Source organism: Cupressus sempervirens, chromosome 3 (assembly GCF_028749045.1).
Source record: "Cupressus sempervirens isolate cs-2001-9-10 chromosome 3, ASM2874904v1, whole genome shotgun sequence".
Classification (NCBI taxonomy): Eukaryota; Viridiplantae; Streptophyta; class Pinopsida; order Cupressales; family Cupressaceae; genus Cupressus; species Cupressus sempervirens.
In genome coordinates this window covers 693,572,784-693,594,705 of record NC_143120.1, presented here as the reverse complement: position 1 = coordinate 693,594,705, position 21,922 = coordinate 693,572,784, and the positions used below count along the sequence as shown (strand labels likewise).

The 21,922-nt window shown below is 35.0% G+C and overlaps 1 protein-coding gene across 1 annotated transcript in view; it reads left to right on the top strand.

The window, feature by feature from the left end:
- The window catches only part of LOC149568634 (uncharacterized), a 169,704-nt gene extending 149,457 nt beyond the window's left edge, over positions 1-20,247 (top strand). The window contains exons 7-8 of the mRNA XM_089821499.1: positions 19,616-19,657; positions 19,917-20,247. Of these exons, the coding sequence (XP_089677625.1) occupies positions 19,616-19,657; positions 19,917-20,002 (128 nt within the window). The 3' untranslated portion in view covers positions 20,003-20,247. The remainder of the gene's footprint in view (positions 1-19,615; positions 19,658-19,916) is intronic.
- The last annotated feature ends 1,675 nt before the right edge of the window (positions 20,248-21,922 follow it).

The window sequence follows — 21,922 nt, the reverse complement described above, 5'->3', positions numbered from 1 at the left end:
TGATGTGATGCTATTAGAAGTTACAACAGATTCTAACCTTAACATGGTAGCAAAGGTTCTTAATGATAATGTACTCTAAATGAATAACATTCCAAGTATCCATCTAACGTTAAAATGGTATGAGAGGTTCTTAGTGATAATGTACTTTAAATGAATAAATTTACTATAACTAATTACTAGAAAATCCATCTCAACATGGTCTACTCCCTCTGAATCAAAATCAACTGAAGCATATCCTCTATCTACTCATATCAAAAAACCATACTTTGATTCATAGTAACATGAGTAAATGTATTGAATTGTGGGTTTATCTTCAAGTTTGGTTACATTAGACATTCATGCTAGAGTGGCTCCCTTTTGAAGCTCCAAGTTCATGCATCAACCTCTTGACTTCCAATTTTACTTCTGATAGATGGGCCAGACACCCTCTCGTTATAAGAGGATACTCATAATTTTGATCACAGAATATATCTTGCTCCAATAGCCTTACTTTATCTAGTATGAACATCAGATGACTAATGAATCCTAGATCAAAACTTCTTTGGAGCTACTGTCATAAGATTGAGTCCTGCACAATATTTGGTAGCATGCCTAATGTGTCATTCTTCTTTTCCTGCAAGAACATCCCCAAAGACAACGGATAAGATCATGTGAAATAGGTTTTATAATACGTATAAATAAGAGAGAGACTTCAATGAGTAGATAAAAATAAATACTTATACATTGACATCCTTGATACAAGTTGCTCCAATGAAGGTCTATATGCATAAAATCAGAAAATGCTTCCAGATAAGCATTTGTCGAACAATGGGAATCGCACATTAGTTATTATTCCCTTTGACAATGTAAACCTCATAGAATTTGCCTAGAAGAGGATATAACCAATGTATCAAAACAATTTAATGATCTGAATCATTGTCCAGATAACAGGGTCATTTGGAAGAAAACTGGTAAGTATAGCAGTTAACAAAACTGACGAGCAACTCTATGCAACACCGATTATTGAAAGCACACAAGTGTACCAAAATATGTAAGCCATGAGTAGAACCAAATAGACCTGCCATGAATCACCAAAACCATATGTACGAAACTTATCCTGTGCATAACCAAAACCTAAGTTACCCTAACCTATGTATAATTGACTTTTTAGTGCCTTAAAGGATGGTAAAACTTGGGAGACTTTATAAGGAAATCTTTGAGACATGAAATTTCCCTTAGACTTGGTTAACTCACAAACTTCATCCTATCTCTTGAACATGCAAAGCCCTCTCACTCAGACTAAAATTCCACTCTCCACTTGGACTTGGGTTAGAGAAATTCCTCAAAATGGCACCAAAGTGCTTGCATGAACTCGGGGCTAAATTTGCTTCCTAGTGGAGCCAAAATTGCTCAAACTCACACCGGACTTGGAGACTTAAAAAAAATGTTGCCAACTAAAACAACCTAAAACAAAGATTCCTCCTTGCTAAAGAAAAAAGAGGGGCATTCCTAATTGCAATGGTGTGATGGTGTGAAAATTACACAACAATGTCCTATAATCTCCATCTCAATGAAGGTCAACTTCCTTCGAATGCACGCTATCAACAACTTGGGATTAGTGGCTAAGCTTCTTGTTGACTTCTTTGTTGGCTTGCCATGCTCCTGGCCAACTGTGTTATCACCAACTATGTTGTAATAAACATCTTCAATTGTGGCGAGGTTTGTAGAAGGTCATACATCTAAACGAGTATGTTGGCTTGCAACATCCATCTCACGGTATTTTTTTTGACTTTAACTGTTGTGGGGTGTTGGTATCATCATTTGAGGCCCTTCTCTCCTTTGCCATCACTCATTCAATCTCATCCTTCGTTTTCAAAAGTCTTTCCTTCTTGTATGGGAATTGGGATATGCTACCTTCTTAGTTTGGATTCTAGTGATCACTACTACTAACTTTTCTAGATTCTTTACATCTAGCATGTTCACCTTCTTTTGTTTTGGGTAGTTGGTGTCTTCATGGTTCCGAGGACTGCACCAATTTTACAAGAAACTTTATCTATTGTGCCCTCGCTAACAATCTTGCACAGAATGAGCTCACTTGTTGTATGTTTGGCTCTGAATCATTAGTCCACCCTTCACGTTGTATTGGATCTTTCTAGTAGGCATACTATTGTTATTGTTGTTTCTATTGCGGTTGATCCCTCGTTAGTTGTTATGAAAGCTTCTCAACAAGGTGTTGGCGTTCGCGGATGGGTTTTAGCAGTGTGGTTGGTGGGGTAGCCTATTTGCCTAGGTGAAGAGCACTTGTGTGCTCCTTGACTTCAAGTTTTACGGATCTTCCTTGACGGTATGTCCCAATACTTGACAAATGTTGCAAAATGATTTTTTTGATCATGTGACCTTTGTATGTCCTCCCTTGCAGTCTGTGCACCACAACTCTTTACCCTCCTTGGTACTTTCCTTTTCTGCCTTCAATTGCATTATCCATGACATGTCCCTCTTTAGGGCTTCCACAGTCTTGGATTCTTTGTCATTGCTCTCATCCATACTCTTGTCCTCACTAATCTTCTTCTTTCTACTCAATGTCTTACTTTCACTCTTGGTGTCCATCGCCCAATTGTAGGCATCAATATACAATGATGAAGGTACTACCTTCAGTTTTCTTCTTAGGGAGGGAATCAATCACTTAACAAACTACTTCTTTAGGCTCTCAACTTGTTTGTCCTCCATCTTGTTCAAGAGCTCCTTGAGCCTACGATTGAAAACTCACAGGTTTTCATTCTTCCCTTGCTTAGTGTTATAGATTTTGGCAACAATTTGATTGACATCCCTTAGAAATTGGCATTCTTCATGGAATACCTTCTTTAATTCATCCCATTCGCCTTATATGCATTGTTGAGGCTTGCCTACCAATTGATGGAGATCTCTCATTGTATGGCGAGAAATGCCCAACACCAATAACCTTGGTCATCTTGTACACTTGCCTCCCATATAGGTACATAGGTTTTAGAATGGCATATGAGATCCTTTGATCCGTGCTCTATATTTTGGGAATTTTTGCTTCTTTGGGGTGTTCACCATTGTTCTTTCTAAGTATTTATCATGCATGTATAATCAAATTGGATTGTCTCTCTCTGTCATGTTTTAGTGCCTCTCTTGCACTCTCTTCCATGTGCGAGCCCTCTACATGGGCACCCACATATTGTGCACCTTGGTCACCTTCCTCACTTTTGTAATGTCTCCTCCCCAAAGTCTTTGGCTCAGACCCCCTATTATTGATTCTTCACTAAGGGATAGATTCCTAATATGGTATAATTTAGTTTGAAAATTTTCGGAAACCTCAATTTGTAGGTTTCATTCTTCCCCTTTGTCACATAGTGACTATACAAACGAGCCAGTGGTACTATTACTTTTTATAGATTCTCAATCTTTGTTGGAAGGAAATTGTGCTACATGGTTACATGTCTAGTCAATGAGATCTTCACTTCATCATCTAGGAGTTGTAGGTTTCTAGCAACCTCTTTTCACTCACTCATCACATTATTTTCGTTTCTCGACTCACTCTACATTTTATGTTCTTGCACTCTCTTGACTATGGTTTCGACTCACACCGTGGCTCCTACTTCAAGCTGGACTCATTGAGCTTTAGATGAGTTATCGTAATCACCATCTCCTCCCACTTTTCACTCTTAGATAGAGACATCTCCTTACTGCTCCTCCCTCTTGAATATATCTGGTACATTAGTCCTTATTTGGTCGCAAGGGCATTAATTGCCATGGATACGACATCTGGCGGTATCCTATATTGGCTATCGATGTTGCTCTCAATTCCTTTCCTCATGTTGGTCTTGCAATTCAATAACATTTCATGCTAACAACCTTGGAATTCTTCCAAGATGGGGATTGTGTTGTTCACTCTAAGTTTATTGCGTATCGTACCTATAAAGACTTCTTGATGCCAAGCTTCCCTTTGCACATATTGATTGATTGAAACTTCCCACAAATATACCAATCCTTTGGGGTTTCTTCGTCATTGTCACTTTTTGCTACTAGCGGTTGCTATTTAAACAGTTAGCTCATTACTCCACCATCTTGCCTAGCACCATTGGGTCAGAGCTCCAAGTTTGTACAAGAAACAATGCCAAAATGTATACTCCTTATGTTGAATGCTTTTACTTACATAATACACTGAAATATACCAATGGACATATTCAATACAGTATTCAGAAACAATTCATCAACATGGTAAAAATATATAACATGGTAAAAAGATATAACTTTGTTATCATTGATCAACATATAATGTGTATAATCATAGTCACTTGGATCCTGATACAATCTAGAAGTATATAGAACTAGGTGATTGGTTAAGAGTGATAACTGCTAACAACTAACAACTACCTGAGAACTACAATCCGTTACGTTTCCATCTAAAAAAATAAAACATTATTTATTCTTATTGGCAAATAGTGCCGCCAACAGCCAATATGGAATACTACATCGTCGAGAAGGAAATTGTCGGATTGATGCTTGTTTCTTGCCATTATCTGTTCTTGTGATTTTCTACAAATTATGCCTCATTGAGGGGTCCAAACTTTATATATTTCCTATATATTTAGTTCTTATTGTTCAGTTTCTAAGTGCTTTAGGTCTTCCTCATGTTTACTCCTTTGATACTTTATTTTCATTTACTTTTAAGTTAAAACAACCTAAGGTCATTTTACTGACTCTTTGTATTAGAACTTGACATGTGCCCTTCTAGAGAGTGAATTTCATAATAAATAATAATAGCAGTTGTATTTAATATAAAATTACAATATGATATAAAGCAACCAAATGATAGTAATCTATGCAATCAATTGATGATGTATTATCAATAAATATATATAGAAAATAATCAGCATTAATTACTATAGCAATATAGAGAATAAGTAATATTAAGTCAATTAATCAAGCTATATAAATTTTAATCACCTAAATCAATCATTATAATCAAAACATATATATTAATACATGTTAGTAGAAATGATATGTAATTAATCAATATAATTAATAACATTTACATACTAACTTGACTTCAATATTGGTCAAGGGGTCTAGAGTCAACACCTCTAAAAATCGCAACAAATAATTCAATATTAAAATCGACGCCATAAACTAACTGTATATGCATAGCGATTAATATTTGAAACAAAAACATGAATAAGGGAATATATTGGCACCCTCTCGAGAACATATATATGCTGTTAGAAATTCGATCACATGGAACATCCATCATGAAATATAATTTGCAACCTATAAATTTAGAAGGAAGGAAGAATATTGAACAAAACTAAACTGTTCCATCAATAGTGAGCAGCAAATGATTAAAAAAGGTGTACCAACAGCGATAACGATGCCCATTCTAAGGTATCTGATAATTAGGTAAAAATAAATACGATAAAGTAAATCAGCAAAGCACTGTAATTAAAAGGTTATGATATAACCTAATAAGTTTTATTATCATGACCTAAGTTTTATTATCATGATAAGCTAATGAAAATAGGGAAATAAATGATAAATTTAAGAATTATTAAATTGAATCAATGTTATTTCTTGTTAGTCCCTGCCTATATATAGGCAGGGAACTAATGTTTTCATTAGACTTTCCATCTATTAGTTTGTGCAATTAAAAAATCTAAAAATCTAAGGTTTGATAACTTTTAATTTTAAAATTAATTTATGTGCATTAATTTCTCTTTTCCAATTGGCCCTTTCCAATTTTGCTGGGTATAAACTATTTTTTCACTTTCAAAAATAAGAAAAACCATTGCATTTACTATCTCTGTCAATTTCCTCAAATGTTTACCAGCCACGTCAGTGTAAGTATTGGTACAAGAATTTTCTGGAACAAAAAAAGTGGCATGCCCATATTATAGTACCTAAGCAGCTGTACAAAACAAATGCTATTAGTTAAGTCTCACGGCTTAAAGACGAAACATTCATGGATAGCAACTTCTATTTAGTAATTATGCCTATCCTGACTAGTTAAAGTGAAAACGGTTCGTCCATATCTTAAAAAATTTAGGTGGGCTCATACAAGGGGTTTATTTTATTTATTAATTAAGTTGATTTAAATTATTTTAATAATAGCATTTATGTTGAAACTTTTATTAAAACAATGGTTATTGAATGATGTAATATGTTGGTTTATTTATAATTTGATATAATTTTTTATTTGAGATTTTCTTTATGTTATAACATAATAACTTTTCACAAATAAAGATAAACTTCAAAGTTTTATGAAATATTTTTATATTGATTATTATTATTAAAAATATTTAACAAATAAATTTATAGAATTATATTATTTATAGAATTAATATTGAAATCAGATTAGTTGATTTGAAATACTTATTTCAATAATAATTTCATCATACATCTATCTTTCTATAATACATTTACTCTATTGATTAATTATAATAATATTTAATTACTATTTCTATTATATTACAATACATTCTTTGGCAAGTACATGCCACTATGTGGCACTTGTTTATTATTATATTTAATATAAACACAGAGTTGAATATATATATAAATTTTTTTACTGAATTGTTTTCTTACAAGATAAGTATATTGCATATATTTAAGATTTCTTAAGCTTCAAAACTAAATAAATTGGTACTGAAAATTTGACAACTAACTCATGTTAACTTTTGTAGAGAAGAAATATTTGTGGGACCAAAATAACTTAATAATCAAAAATAGTTTTCCCATTTCTAAATTGCACTGGGCAGGGACTCATGCTCTCTTGAGCTCTTGTTAATATATTATTTTCTAACAAATACAAATGGTGATACAAATGATTAAGGTTAAAAAGAAAATTGGGTTTTATCAACTCAATCTGAAAAATGAATGAGTTAATATCATCATAGTGGGAGGAAGGGCCAAATAGGTAATAGGGTTATGTATATCACTTGGGTTTAGACTAATCAAACCATGCGTTCCCACTACAATGTCATTGACACTCTAGTATGGTATAGCACCTAGGAATGACGACCTAGCATATACATATGTGTTTTTCTTATGAGGTATAGCAACTAGGCATAACGACCACACCTATACATAAATATTGTTCTTATGAGGTACAACACCTAGGCATGATGACCTAACCTATACATAAATATTGTTCTTCTGAGGTAGAGAACCTACGCATGATTACCTGGCCTATACATAAATAGTGTTCTTAGAAAGTAAAGCAACTAAGCATGATGAGGGAAGGCGAGCACCCATTAAAGTCACTTCAGGGGAAGACTTGGAGAAGAGGCCGAGATTCTACCCAAGGGCCACCTTGGCCAACCTTAGATGACTTGGCCTATACATGAATATTGCTCTTATAAGAAATGAATGTAAGTACTTTATTTGGGCCCAGTTTTATACTTTGATGTTGAGATGCACTTTTTATTGTAAAGTAATATTTTATAAAAGTGCACTTTATTTCATAAGAATATTTGGATGCTTTTAGAATGTTTAAGTGATTTCTAGAGGAAGCTACTGAAAAGTGAATAAATAGACCCTATGGGTTTTGTATTGGATCATCCAGTTTGTGTTTTCTCCCTTGACATCACATTGTGATTTAGTCACATAGTCTATTATGGAGCCAAGTGGTTTCAGAGTCACTAGGTCTTTAGGAACGGAGTCTCTTAAGGATTTTGCATAACTGAGGTGAAATATCATTTGAAGGGTTGCACATTTGGAGGTGATACTAAAGTCACTTCAGCTAGGGCATCATTGGGCCTAAGGCCATTTTCAACATTTCAGCATTTCAGGAGGCATTTTTAGCAGGGCCGAAATTATAGGAGGCCGTTTTTAGCAGGACCGAAATTATAGGAGGCTGTTTTTAGCAGGTCCGAAATTATAGGAAGCCATTTTTAGTGGATCTGAAATTTTAGGAGGCTTTTTTCAGCAGACCCAAAATTATAGAAGGAGGGCATTTGCTGAGGACTACACATTTTTAGTCACGGATTGATTGCAGGACATCTTTAGAAGGCTTTATTGTGGTGGAGGAAAGATTTATAGTTGCTGGTTCGTTTTTGCTACAAGTCTGATCCAATTTTCAGAATTTTAGGATAGGGCTTGGAACCACATTTTTGTTCATATCTTCCTCATTACTCAGCATATCATTCTAGGTATTTTTGCATCAGATTTCTATTGTCGAGGAGATAAAGATAGGTGCATTTTGGAGTTCCAAAATGCCATGATTTATTTTTAAGTAATTTTTCAAAACTCCTAGACATTTTTGAAAATTTGCAAGGAAGTACATTTTTAGATTTGGGGTGACTTTGGCTTGGGTGTTGGCATCTTCAGCATTGGTAAAAATTATTACAGCCATCTACAATTAGGTTCTTCACTTCTCATTTTGCATTTGGCATATTTTCTGAGAAATGTATGTTTTCAGCTGAGTACAAAATATAGCTTCAGCACTTTACTATTTTACATTGCACTTGTCTTTGTTTGCCATTTGGCATTATTGGAATCAAAGGAAGGCTAGGATTTTGCAAGTGAAAGAGTATTGTAATTTTTAGATTATCTATATTGCCAACCTAGGGTTTGATGATCATATTATTGGCTGAAATATGTATGGCATTGTTGCAAATTGTTGATACATGAATGGCATATGTTTTTGAGCAATTTCCTATGTTCAACATTTACTTTCAGTAGTAGTCTTCAGTTGTATGCCAAGTGTTTGTTAAAATGTGCTTGGCTATAGGTATGCATTGATTTATTAGAAACTCATGTAAAGGAAAGTGCTCTTCATTCTTAGCTCATTGTTAGATCATTTAGCATTCATCTTGAAGCTAACAGTCATATATCCCTAGTTTGCCAACTGTTTGACATAATGTTAAGTGGCTGAAGATGAAAATTTACATTAGCAATCATTGAAAGTGCATTGTGATTGATAAAAGGAGGTTGTAAATGCATCTAGACGATAGTTTAGACATCATAGTGTTGAATTGTAATCATTTGAAGTCTTCATTGCGTATTTATCAAGCAAACATCAGACTGAAACCACAGATCAGCAAGTTAAAAGTTTTCATTTGAAGTGTTTGACAAAATTTCTCAGTTCAGCATTAGAGGCTTTTAGTGGCCTATTGGTAGGGGTCATTACAAGATATCATCACAGGTGTCTCACTGAGCTTACAGGTTCTTCTCTTGTTTTCCAATCTGATTGTAAAATCTGTGTATAAGATTGGATTGTGTTTGGATAGTTATTGTATTGCTGTTGTATAATACAATAACGTTTTAGAAGTTATTTGAAAGTTGCTGGTTATTATACTGCTACTGTATAAGGCAATAACATGCTTCCGGATTGTTGTAAGGCTGCTGGTTTAGTGCTTTTGATTTGTACTGTATTCTCATATGGTTGAATCTTTAATATCATTTCGAAAAGACAAATTTATTGGAGAGAGTTCGGGTTTTATTTGCTGCTCGTATTTTCATCTGCACGTGGATGTATTTCTGAATGCGTTATTTAAGAATGAGTTTGGGCCAATATCTATCTGGAATATCATCTGTTATTCATATTGTTGGTTATTTGTTAAGCGGGTTCATATTTTGAGGTTCACATTTAAAAGGGAAAATAGAAAAAATTGAGTTCAGGACAATTTAGTGCTGGTTGAATTTATGACAGTACCGGTATGGGTCGTTATAGTGGTACCAGAGCTGGTTCTCCTGCCAGCCTGTGAAATTATATCAGAATCGTGTCTCCTGCTATCCCGTGTGGTTATTGGAAATCGATAGTACATGCTTATCAGACATTAGAGAAAATTCTGAAGACACTCAAAATTATCAGACATTGAAGCAAGAGTTCATGGGATTGGCTAGAAACGTGATATTCTAGTATTGTGTTGGAAACGGGTCAAACTGTAGAGGGAAGTTTGTTTCAGTGACTCTACTTTCAGTAGTAAGACTGTGGAGTATGAGTAGGCTTTTGTGATTTTTAATACATTGGTATCCTATTTGCACTTCAGAGTTGCGATTTCCAGAACTGGATTATTGCATATTTTAGTATTATGAGTTTTGCAGCGGCAAGAAGAAGTTGATACTTACAGGTTATTGATGGGAATAATTTGCAGGCGGCTTCTTTTCTTAAGGCAATTGGAAGGCTCACTTTAATGTAAGTCTGTCCCCTAGATATTGATAATGGAGAAACGTTGAGAGTTATTGAACATAGAGGAACAGATTCCGAAAGTGGTCAGTTAGAGGATTTTCTTGTAACCATTAAGGTTCGTGATGACCCTGTATTTCGTAGAGAAGGTGCAAACGTTCATGTGGTTGAAAACATAAGCTTCAGCCAGGCAATTCTTGGAGGAACCATTCAGGTGCCAACTTTAATTGGAGAGGTAGCTTCGAAGGTTCGGCGAGGAACACAGTATGGTCAAAAGGTTATTTTGTAAGGAAAAGGGAGTAAGTTAAGAGGCACAAACAATTTGGAAATCAATATGTACATTTCTGAGTCACCATTCCATCGAGTATAACAAAGAGGCAAAGATAATTGATTGAAGAATGTCATGATGTGGTAATAGAGGAGCAAAGGGCATTTCAAAAGTTGGCTTGTATTTCAAATATTGTAGTTGGAGATGCGTCAACATTCCTTCTACCCAGGAAATGGGTTTTCAACATAACTGAGGCTCAAATTGAGACTGCATATGTAATACGAGCTACATGACAATATTTAATAGCCAAGCCTCTTTGTAGGAAAGACGGATCTGCAAATGATAGTTGTGTGAACGACATAGAGTTTAGTAAAGAAAATTGGAAACAAAGGGGCAAATACGATTCACTTTATTAGTAACCACCAAGCGTTGTGCATAACCGAGAGCCTCAGAGGGATTGAAACCGACTCCAGTATTTATCGCATATGAAGCATCTTAGTCAAATTGATGAGTTCAGATGCATATGACTCCTCCAGTAGGTGGCGTTACATGCTAGAGTAACGCTCATGTTGTTGATAACGGATGGTGAATGACGTGTTCAAAGTTTTGTGAATCCATGTCAGAAATGCTTTTGAGAGGTAAAGATAGCGGTGTCTTAAAGATAGGCGCGTTAGAAGCGGAAATTCTAGAACGAGTGCCAGGTGTAGGAAGAGCTGTATATAGCCGATGAAGAAATTTTTAGTATCAATACATCCTTCAAGCACGTGTTGAGAGCACATATCTTCTGTTATGGGGAATTCGAAGTATCATGAAGAAACGTGAAGATTCTAAGGGATGAAATTGCTAAGGTGTGTTTTGGATGGTATATGGGTTGGTTACATGTCAAAGTTGGTGAAATTTTGCAACCTTAAAACTTGAGGGAAGTTAATACTTTTATTGTCCTATCTTAGTGATCTCAGAAAAAAGGCAAATATAGAATCACATCCTAAAAGTAATTCACTCGGAGATCAGAAGAGCTCAAAATTAGCCCTCAAAATAAACATAGTGCCTTTATAGACTCCAAATAGATTAGAAGAGAATCAAATTATGATGTTGGTTCGGTTGTTGAGGTAGAGGTTTTTGAAATAAAACCTTTGGAAATGGTGTTAAAATTTGGGAAAGGTCTACATGGCAGAATAATATTGGACATTCGTCTTCATTATATTTTTGATGGGATTATTATTTTTGGCCGACCACAATTTTAGTAGGGGACTTGAAACAGTATCGGGAACAACACAATATGATGGTGCACTGGATTGAGTATCCCCAATGTTAATCGATAGGGCATTTTTAGATCTATGAACATAATATCAACATAATATTGAAGAAGAAAAAGGAAATGCGGTTTTTACAGTACCTCCAGAATTAGTTAGCAGGCTGGAGGAACCTCTTGATTTCTTTATTGAAGGTCCTCCGTTTACCCTCCAATGATTGTGTGAGATATTATTGAAGCCACGAAGCATTTATCCTAATATATCCAAGGCATCTCTTGTGTTAGAAAAGGAACTGATAATTGCTTCCCAAGCGATTAGATGTCAAAGGTTCTTGTGAGCTGCTCTCAACAGTACCAAACTTGCAATGCATGAAACTATTGCCTCTAGCAACCTGACATGGTTCATTGAACTTTCATATTAGATAGCATCTATTAATGAAGACGACTTGCAGTAATAGTAGCAAATAAAAAGGGTGTGTGGCAGCAGGATTCAAGTCCTTTGGAAAGTCACGGCAATATGCTATAGCTGGTATGACCTTCCGACTTCACCAGCACGTGGACTTCTACAGAAGCCTTCATTTTGAGTCAATATCACAGGCAATTGCAGATATTAGGGGGGGTGTCTTGGGACTATAAAAGTAGTGAATGTAATGTCAGATAACAACAGTTGCAGACTAAGCAGTTAGTGGAATTGGAGTGACAGGTTTGTATGGATTATTTAACAATAGGCATCAGAGATGTATTATGACAGCAACATTGACTGAAAATCCCTGCACATGAGTTTTCTATTTTATTGAAACACCATCCATCTGGACAGTTTGGGATTTCATAAGGGTCACTGTGATTCTAAATTGTAGAATTCATATTATAGAATATAGCTGTTTATCAATCTCACGGTAACAGGATAACAACTTTCAGCAAGGGAAAGGATTTGGATAATATCAAGAAAGCTACTATGAAGCCACGAGAGCAACTAGTTAGGAATTCAGATTTTGTTATAAAAGCTGAAATACTCGACATTTATGGAGAGTACAAAGGACTTCCTAGCCGAATCCAAGATGATCTATCATTCAATGACTACTTGGATTTTTATCTAGGGTAGCTAAATATGACTGATATGGCAAAACGAAAGTATCTGGAGTTGGCCCAGGATCTCATTGCAAACGAACAACTCACAGGGGTGTACAAAGAAATTTCGATAGGCTAAAATTATCATTTGGACGATCTTGAAATAGAAGAGCACACAACTACCAGAAATGAGCAGCCTTCTCATGATCACATAGAAGATGTTACACGAGGTATATGTTTCTTCGTTGGTGACTTGGAGGTGAGTTTTGCCAAGCAAAATAATGAAATAGATTGCACACAAGGTAATAATAGTTTGGGACCTTAGCATCATAAACCATATTTTCATAATACTCGGAACATGAATTTAGAGGAACAACCTAGGATGACATTGCAAGACAATGAACAGTTTCAACAGGGAGATAATGAAACTCATGCCTTACAGAATCAGTTGAAGGTTAGTAAAGACATGGTCGTGGCATCCTTGGTGCAGTTTGATAGTACCCACGAGTTGGTTGAGGAGCTCTCCAGGAAGGTCCCAAGGGAAGGGGAAAGTGACTGGTATCTGGTCGAGTTACGAAAAGTCAAAACAGCCCTAGACACTATGAAATCATATTACTTATATCTGCTGTCCGATAGGGATTATATTCTTAAGGTTGTTGAGACTTATGTAGCACAGTCAAAATAGGAAAATGATGAAATTGAGGATCTCAACAAGACACTTAAGTATGTTCAAGAGGCACTGAGTGAAACTCAATTTTCTCTACAAGGAGTAGAAAATCAAATCAAGCTCATGCAACACTCACAAGAACATGAGAACAGAGTGAGGCAGGAGTTCTTTCAGGAGGTCATTGACGAACTTGAGGATATTCAACAAATGTATGATTTGGATAGCTGCCCCAAACGGTTAAGTAGCAAAACTCCATAACCCTTTCAGCTTGTTGACAACCCTTTGTTTGAAATTGTTGCTGATAGTTCGTTTGGCAATCCTCTCTTTGTGTTAAATGAGAAATCTTCTTTTGTTTATCACAAAGAGGAAGAGTTTGATTTTAGATGTTGGGGTCCTGGCTCAGATTCTAGCAGTGAATCCAGATCTCTGCAGAGGAATGATGAATCAACTTCTATTGTTTATCATTTGATCAATCCCAACATATTTTCCGATTTCATTCCATTCAGGAGTTGGGTGAATTTTCTTCATCAGCCTTTGAACAGTTCTCTGTGGAGTATTTATTTGAGGTTTGTGGGCAGATTTTCAGCATCTTTCATACTCATAGCACCATTGCGTTTGGGAATTCTCCTAGTTTATGCCGACAGTATGAACTTTGATGTTCATGGGATGGTGGTTTTAGTTTTTGAGCAGTTCATCTCTTACATGGTCCACTTAAGTCAAGTCTTCACATTCTACTGGATTATACACGGACCCTGGATATATTTCTATATCATCATAGCAGTGAGGTAGCGTAACAGAGTTTGGGATCCAGGTGTTGGCAGATTATATCTATGGCTGGACGAGGATTTTATTGTGGTTCTACTCAGTTTGAGGCTAATTATGGTGATGATCAGTGTTGAGCAGTTTGTAAGTGCAGCATTTCTTCAAAGAGTAATATGGGATCCAAGAATTTGGTTGACAGGTGTTTTGTAGAGTGGTACCATGCTTCACAGTTTGGCCGAGTTTGTTGTCAGTTTGGGCTACTGGATTAACTATAGAACTATATGGGATCCTGGTACATATTGCTTGAGGGCAAGCAATCTGAAGGAGGGGAGATTTGTAATGTCCCTTCTTTGGGGACATTAGAATTTTTAAGAAGAAACGAATTTGCAATATTAAATTTGACTATGTAAACCAGTGTTTTATTATTAAAGGTCAAATTAATATTCCATGCGGTCACAAGAGGACAAGGAGGAATAAGACGATTCATCCGAGAGAAGTTGAAAAGAGTCACAAGGAATAGGATGATGGCAAGAGGGGAGCCGATAAGACTCAGGATTGTGTATTAAAGAGGACGGAAGTTCATTGTTGGTATGCTTGATTTATTATTCTGATTTTCAATTCTCTCTTGTGAGAGTCATTTAGAAAGCTTCAGCTTTCAGCCCGTGTGAGGACGTAGCCCCTCGTGCAGGCAGGCAGTGGACGCAAACCCATTGTCCGTGGAGATATCATCACAGGTGTCTCATTGAGCTTACAGGTTCTTCTCTTGTTTTCCAATCTGACTGTAAAATCTGTGTATAAGATTGGATTGTGGTTGGTAGTTATTGTATTGCTGTTGTATAATACAATAACGTTTTAGAAGTTATTTGGAAGTTGCTGGTTACTATACTACTATTGTATAAGGCAATAACATGCTTCTGGATTGTTGTAAGGCTGCTGGTTTAGTGCTTTTGATTTGTACTGTATTCTCATATGCTTGAATCTTTAATATCATTTTGAAAAGACAAATTTATTGGAGAGAGTTCGGGTTTTATTTGCTGCTCGTATTTTCATCTGCATGTGGATGTATTTCTGAATGCGTTATTTAAGAATGAGTTTGAGCCAATAACTATCTGGAATATTATCTGTTATTCATATTGTTGGTTATTTGTTAAGTGGGTCATACTTTGAGGTTCACATTTAAAAGGGAAAACAGAAAAAATCGGGTTCAGGACAGTTCAATGCTAGTTGAATTTACTAAAGTACTAGTACGGGTCGTTATAGTATCATTGTTCCAAGTTCAAGTTTCAACAAATCATAATGTATAAAATTTTAATATTCATCTTCATCATCATCTTCCCTCTTCCTCTTCCTCTTCATCCTCATCTTCCTCTTCTTCTTCTTGTAGTCTTTCCGCATTAGTTGACTCAACAACACAACAAGTTCAAGTATCATTGTTGCAAGTTCAAGTTTCAATTAATCATAATGTATAAAATTTTAATATTCATCTTCATCGTCATCATTATCATCATCATCTTTCCTCCTCTTCCTCTTCTTCTTTTCATAGTCCTACCGCATTAGTTGACTCAGCAATAGAGCTAAGGCCAATGGGATCAGCACCAACAACAATAGTATGGACATCAAATTCTTCAAAGTCTTCAATTGTAAGCCGAGAAGAAGAAGCATCCAAGTCTGCCAACTTTGCATCTACATCCCACCTCTTTGTCTCCCCTTTGTATTCTTTAGTCTTGTGTGAGAGGAGACGCAAGTTGTAATGCACAAACACCAAGTTCTCCGCTCTTTTTGATGTTACAAGCCAAAATAACCTATTTACATTCACTTTTAAGGGCTGTGGAACTCAAAACATTATCAATTTTTTTATTAAAAACAACATAAAGCCATCCAACACCACAAATTTTCCTAGGGTTTGCCTGAAATTCGATCTGAGCAGTGAAATTCACTCGGGATCAATTTTCTAGAATCTGGGTTCAAACCACCCGCAGGGAATTGGAACCATGGCCGAATTTTGCCCAAACTGAACTAGTATTTTGAATTGGTTCGAACCTAGACAGGGTTCTCTAGGCAAAGGGACGAACCTAGGTAACTAAGGAAATAAATGATGGATATACGAATTATTAAATTGAATCGATGCAATTTCTTGTTAATATATTATGTGCTATCAAATACAAATGGTGATACAAATGATTAAGGTTAAAAAGATAATTGGGTTTTATCAATTCAATCTAAATAATGAATAAGTTTATATCATCATTGTTGGAGGAAACACTAGGTACATAAGAGGGTAGGGCTGATCTATAAGGCAAGAATGGTATGTATTCCAGTCTTGGGTTTAGACTAATCAGGTCATTACCCCATTACAATGTCATTGACACTCCAGTATTGTATAGCACCTAGGTATGATGACCAAGCCTATACGTAAATATTATTCTTATGAGGTATAGCACCTAGGCATGATGACCGAGCCTATAAATAAATATTGTTCTTATTAGGTATAGCACCTAGGCATGATGAGTACCAACTTTAGATGATGTAGCCTATACACGAATGTTCTTCTTATAAGAAGTGAATGTATGTATTGAAATAAACAGTGATAACGTAATCACTCCTTATTTTGAATTTCATAAACATGCATACAGGATTTATATAAGCACCATAGGTAGGGATAATTCGGAACTGGTTTTACTTGTCTAGTCCCATTAACCTTCTTCAATGATCTGGAATTAATATAATTTCTTTTTGCTACTTGTCTCAGTGTCTAGACAGAATCTTGCTAAATATATTTTGGTGGGCACAAAACTGAAAAGCATTCGTTTTATTTAGTATAATTCAATATTAGGTCTGATCTGGTCACAAGCTAGAAGAATATAAGCCACAAGGGAAAACATGTCCTTGCGGAGTCTGGTAGTACTTGTCACAAACATATCAGATTCATACATACACAGGGAAGAGGAGAATATTGACAAAATAAATAGAATATAACAAGTTATTGTGTATGTTTGGATGTCAACCCCACAAGTACACATTTTATCTTTGATAAAGCTACAAGACCTGCCCATACCGAAATAATTTATTCCTCATCGTATGGAGGTATTATTCTGTACTGTTGCCTGTTGGGACTTTATTTAATTTATGGTAGGTTTCTCAATTCTTCAATCCTAAATTGAATGATAAGAAAATGCAGTGATTTTCGGACATATATGACACAAGTAGGGGTCATTGTCAGTTTGTATTAAGTAATTTAACATGTTGTTAGGCTTGATCCAATATTACTTTGTTGTAAGGAGAGAGGAGGTCTGAATACAATCCAAGGCGCTTAGGAACCACCTGATAGATTACCTCAAAATTGATGGATCCAAGCCCTTAGCCTATCTTGGGACTATGCCTGCAAGGCACTCAGGGTCGCCAATCCGTACCCTATCTTGGAAGCTACCCTTTTGGGATTTAGACTGCCATTCCTTGAATTGCTTTGACCTTCCTTCTTTATCTAAGGCAATAATGAGATCTTAGTCATACTTCAATTATTATATATATATATATAGTAAACCCTCTAAGGTTCCTTATCATTACTAGGATTCAGATATACCCTTTCGTCAATCAGTATTAACTCATTGTTTTCTGCTATACAATGCTAACCAGCATTGCAAATGAGTTATTTATTTCCTTATCTCTTCCTCATGAAGAGTGACAGATATATATTTTTTCACATCCTCTTCTTATGTCCCTTTCCTATTCAATGGTCAAGTTGGAGCCTATATAACAGATTTTTATGTTTTCTTTTGTGCATATGTAAATTATTTGATTCTGTTTTTATTTCCATTTTCTTCCATTGCATGATTTGATACTAACAATATTATAGATATATATATGGTCTTTGCCGTCTCTCCACTATTTTGAACTCTATATAGAGGGTTTTCCCACACCATCGTCTTCTACATATACCATGGTTGAAGCCCCTACTGGAGAATTTGGTGTGTTAATCTCATTTTTTAATATAATTCTTTACATATTGAAACAGCAAATGAATGTTGACCAAACTCATTCCAAGATAAATAAATGTTATGTAAATTCTTTGACTGGTACTTATGTTTGTGCCTGAGCATACTGGGGATTCATTTACTGTCAAACAAGGAGTATACACGCATTTTGATGAATCCATATACATCTATATTCAATGAGCTCCCCCAGTCCCGTGGAATTATTTTAGCCAGTCCTTATTATTACACTGTTTTGTGCTATGCCTTTTGGTCTATGGTTATTAATTTTGATTTACTCTTATGTGTCGTCAAGTTTAATACTTATATCCTTGTGGCCCTACTGGATGTGGCATCGTCCCACATGTATCAATTGCCCATTTGTAATTAATAATAATTATTACTACTTACTGTCTTTGGGTATGGATTCATCCATTGTCTCGATTTCTCTATTTCTCTTCCTAGTAGATTTTCTTTTTCCATCCCATCATTTCTAAGCCAAATTTATAGGTAGCATTGTCACAGGACGTGACCTTCAAATTCTTATCCCATATTGCCTATGTTTCAGGTCTTATCAACATAGTCAATTATCATTGACTCTTTATTGTCGAATGAGCACCGGTGGCTTATTATTATTGACTTATTACAGTCAACTAATTATTGGTATTGCTAGATTATTACTAGCATTGTCAATGTAGTATCATTGACTATAAGTTGATTAAATAAAGATTATATTGTTAATATGGATAATATTAAATAATTAGTATTATTAACTATATTGATTTGATATATGTTATTGATTGAATATTGTAGATGGATATTATTGTTTATTAATTAATATTAGTATTGTAGATTAATATTGTTAATTAGTATTGTTGATTATAAAAATTCTTGTTACAAACAGGGTATATCACATATTCTGCTTACTAGATATGGTTGTCTCAATTGCTTGATCACCGAAATGAAATTGAGTGCCCAGTGTCCAAAATTAACATCATTGGTTAAGAAAATTTTCATCATAGTGTTTGCCTCAATGAATAGTGGCAATGGTTAAGTCCATCTCTGGATGCAATTTTATTAAATTTCCTTCTGCAGAATACTGTTTCTGCAGAAAAGGAATATATTTGATTTCTGAGCTAATGTGTTGATTGTCTAAAGCTTTCTTCTTCCAAATCCAGACATTTGGTTTAACTCTTTTTCCTTTTTCGGTTATATAAATGTATTAGTTGTGACATTAAAATCTATGCGATTTTAGCTTTCAAACCAAACATATCAACCATGAGAGAATTGGATTGGTAAAGTTAAGGTATGCATCCGAAATCTGTTGAGGCTTCTGGCCGAAATATTTGCTTTGAATTCATCGTACATTCTCCAGTATATTGGGTTTGAGAATCATCTTAAAAAACACTTCTCTTGATACTACTTATTGAAGCTTTGAGTTAAATGGTAGTATGTTTTATTCATGTTTAGAATTTTTGTTAACAATCAACTTAATTTCATGCAGATCATGGAAGAACCTTGGATGAGTTTTTTGAGTCTATCAAAGGTACAGGCTCTCTTGCCTTTCTACAATTGATCTGTACTCCATAATTTTTTTTGGTTTTGCTGTGGGTAATATATTCTGTATTCCCAGATTTAATAGTCTAATCAGGATAGTATTTTTTGACTGATGATTTGAGAAACAAATAAGATGTCACAAACAATTAAATTGACATCAAGAAAGAGAATTTACAGGATTTTGTCCTTTTCCTGATTCTGATTACTGTACCATCTTTCTATCCAAAATATTCACAATTTTCTTGCAGGAAAAATTCAAACTGACATTGGCAAGGCATGGGTTGCTGAGATACTAGCGAGGAGAAATAAAAGACTAGATTCTGCAAGGAAATAATTACATTCTTTATTGGAAATTGAATGTTTTTCTCACTGTTTTAATTCAGTGATCGCCTATTTTCAGAGCCTTAAATTGCTGTGGAACTTTGAACTTCGAAAGCTTATTGTAGACAGGCATCCGTGGTATTTATCATTAAATGTTAGACTTATCTGGATAAAAGTTGCAAATAATGTAAAGATGAAAACTCTTTTAGTCAAAGTCATATGCAAAAGTATTTCCATATATCTAATCATTTTCTGGCATTTCATACCTGTCATTAATTTTAGTTCTTATAAAATGTAGTGGCATTTCAGCTACCAAGTTACTGTGATATGTTTGGCCTGTGTTAGTTTTAAGGCCTTCTCTTAAGTTTGTTCCATCTTCATATTTATTGTTCAATGATCTATTGTTAAGACTTTTTTAAGGTTATGGGGTCCATTCAAGACCCTTGCTTTTGTCCTCATGAGACAGAGTCTCTGCAATTATATTGTTCCCACTGCATTGTTGTAGACAGAAACAGGTGGCAAGATATTTTATTATTATGACTTGGATGTTTTCTTAATTGCATTTTACTGTGTTGGTGAAATCCCTGAAGCGGTATGAGATACTAAACCTAGGGGAAGGCTGTCAAAAATTGTGACAGACAAGCTTCTATGGAAACTGCTGATTATATTATGATCAGACAGTAACCAAGATAATAGACGGAGTGCATAGAGCAACCAATAGTTAATTATGATCAACCCCTCTAGTTCCTTTGTTTTAAAAAACAAATTATGGATGAATCAGAAGCATTTCTAGGGCAGTGGAATAGGATCCATTTACTATTTTGGCATAGATCATAGTCATACAATCAAACATTTTTGTCATGCTACATGAAATTACAATTTTGAACAAAGACTTGTTCAACGACTTTTAGGATTCTTGAGATGAATCACATTTCAGCTAAGAGTCACATGGTATGCAATTTTTATAGTTAATATATTTCTGTACAGTAGCTCAATAGACGTAAGTTGCCGATTCAGGTGCGGGTGGGATAATTGGGTGTGCAGGTGCACAGTTTTTTTATAGGAGCATGTTTGTATGGCAGGCATGATATTTAAATCAAAATAATTAGTAAGTCATATCATATAGGTCCATGTTCACGATTCCAATGCAAATTAGAGAATCATTACAATTAGAAAATCAAAATTTAGTTCATGGGTCAATGTTCATCAATTAAGGTTCAAGATTCATTAATCAGATTCAGAATCATAAGGATTCTCAAGAAAATTTTCATCCCTATCATCTCCAATTGTTTCCATTTGAACCTAAAACAGTTACACTGAGGGGCTACATACCAAAGCTCAGTTGCCCCTTCCTTGTAGTGATCCTCTGTAAGACGCAAGTTGGTATGAATTGTTGATGTTTGGTAGCTTCTGTCGGATAAACTTATATATAATTATATATGAGATGTAATTTATATATTGTGTTCATCATATATGAGATATAAGTTTGTATGAGAAATGTGTATATATATAGCTATGATTAATTTTTTATTAAATTAATTATCTAATTAATGAATAGACATATCTTGTGAAGGGACATGTCTCCTCATTGCTTATTCTCAATTTAAATGAGAGGGTGCTGCCATTGGTAGTGCTTAGTACACTAGCAACAATCTAGGAAAATCAACATGGTATCAAAGCCAGGTTCTAGGCTACAAATGTAAAAAAATCAAAGATGCATATCAATTGTAGAAAATAATCATTGCATATATATGACACGACATAATAGGAGCCATTAGAATATTATGTAGAAGACTATCAGTACATGACAGATAGGGGGAGCATAAAGCATACATCATATTGTGTTCAAAAGACCATCAAATTGATGGTACTCGCTTTGGTTAGGAAGAAGTGATCCTTGAGCAGCACAACACTGTTATGATTGTTGTCACTC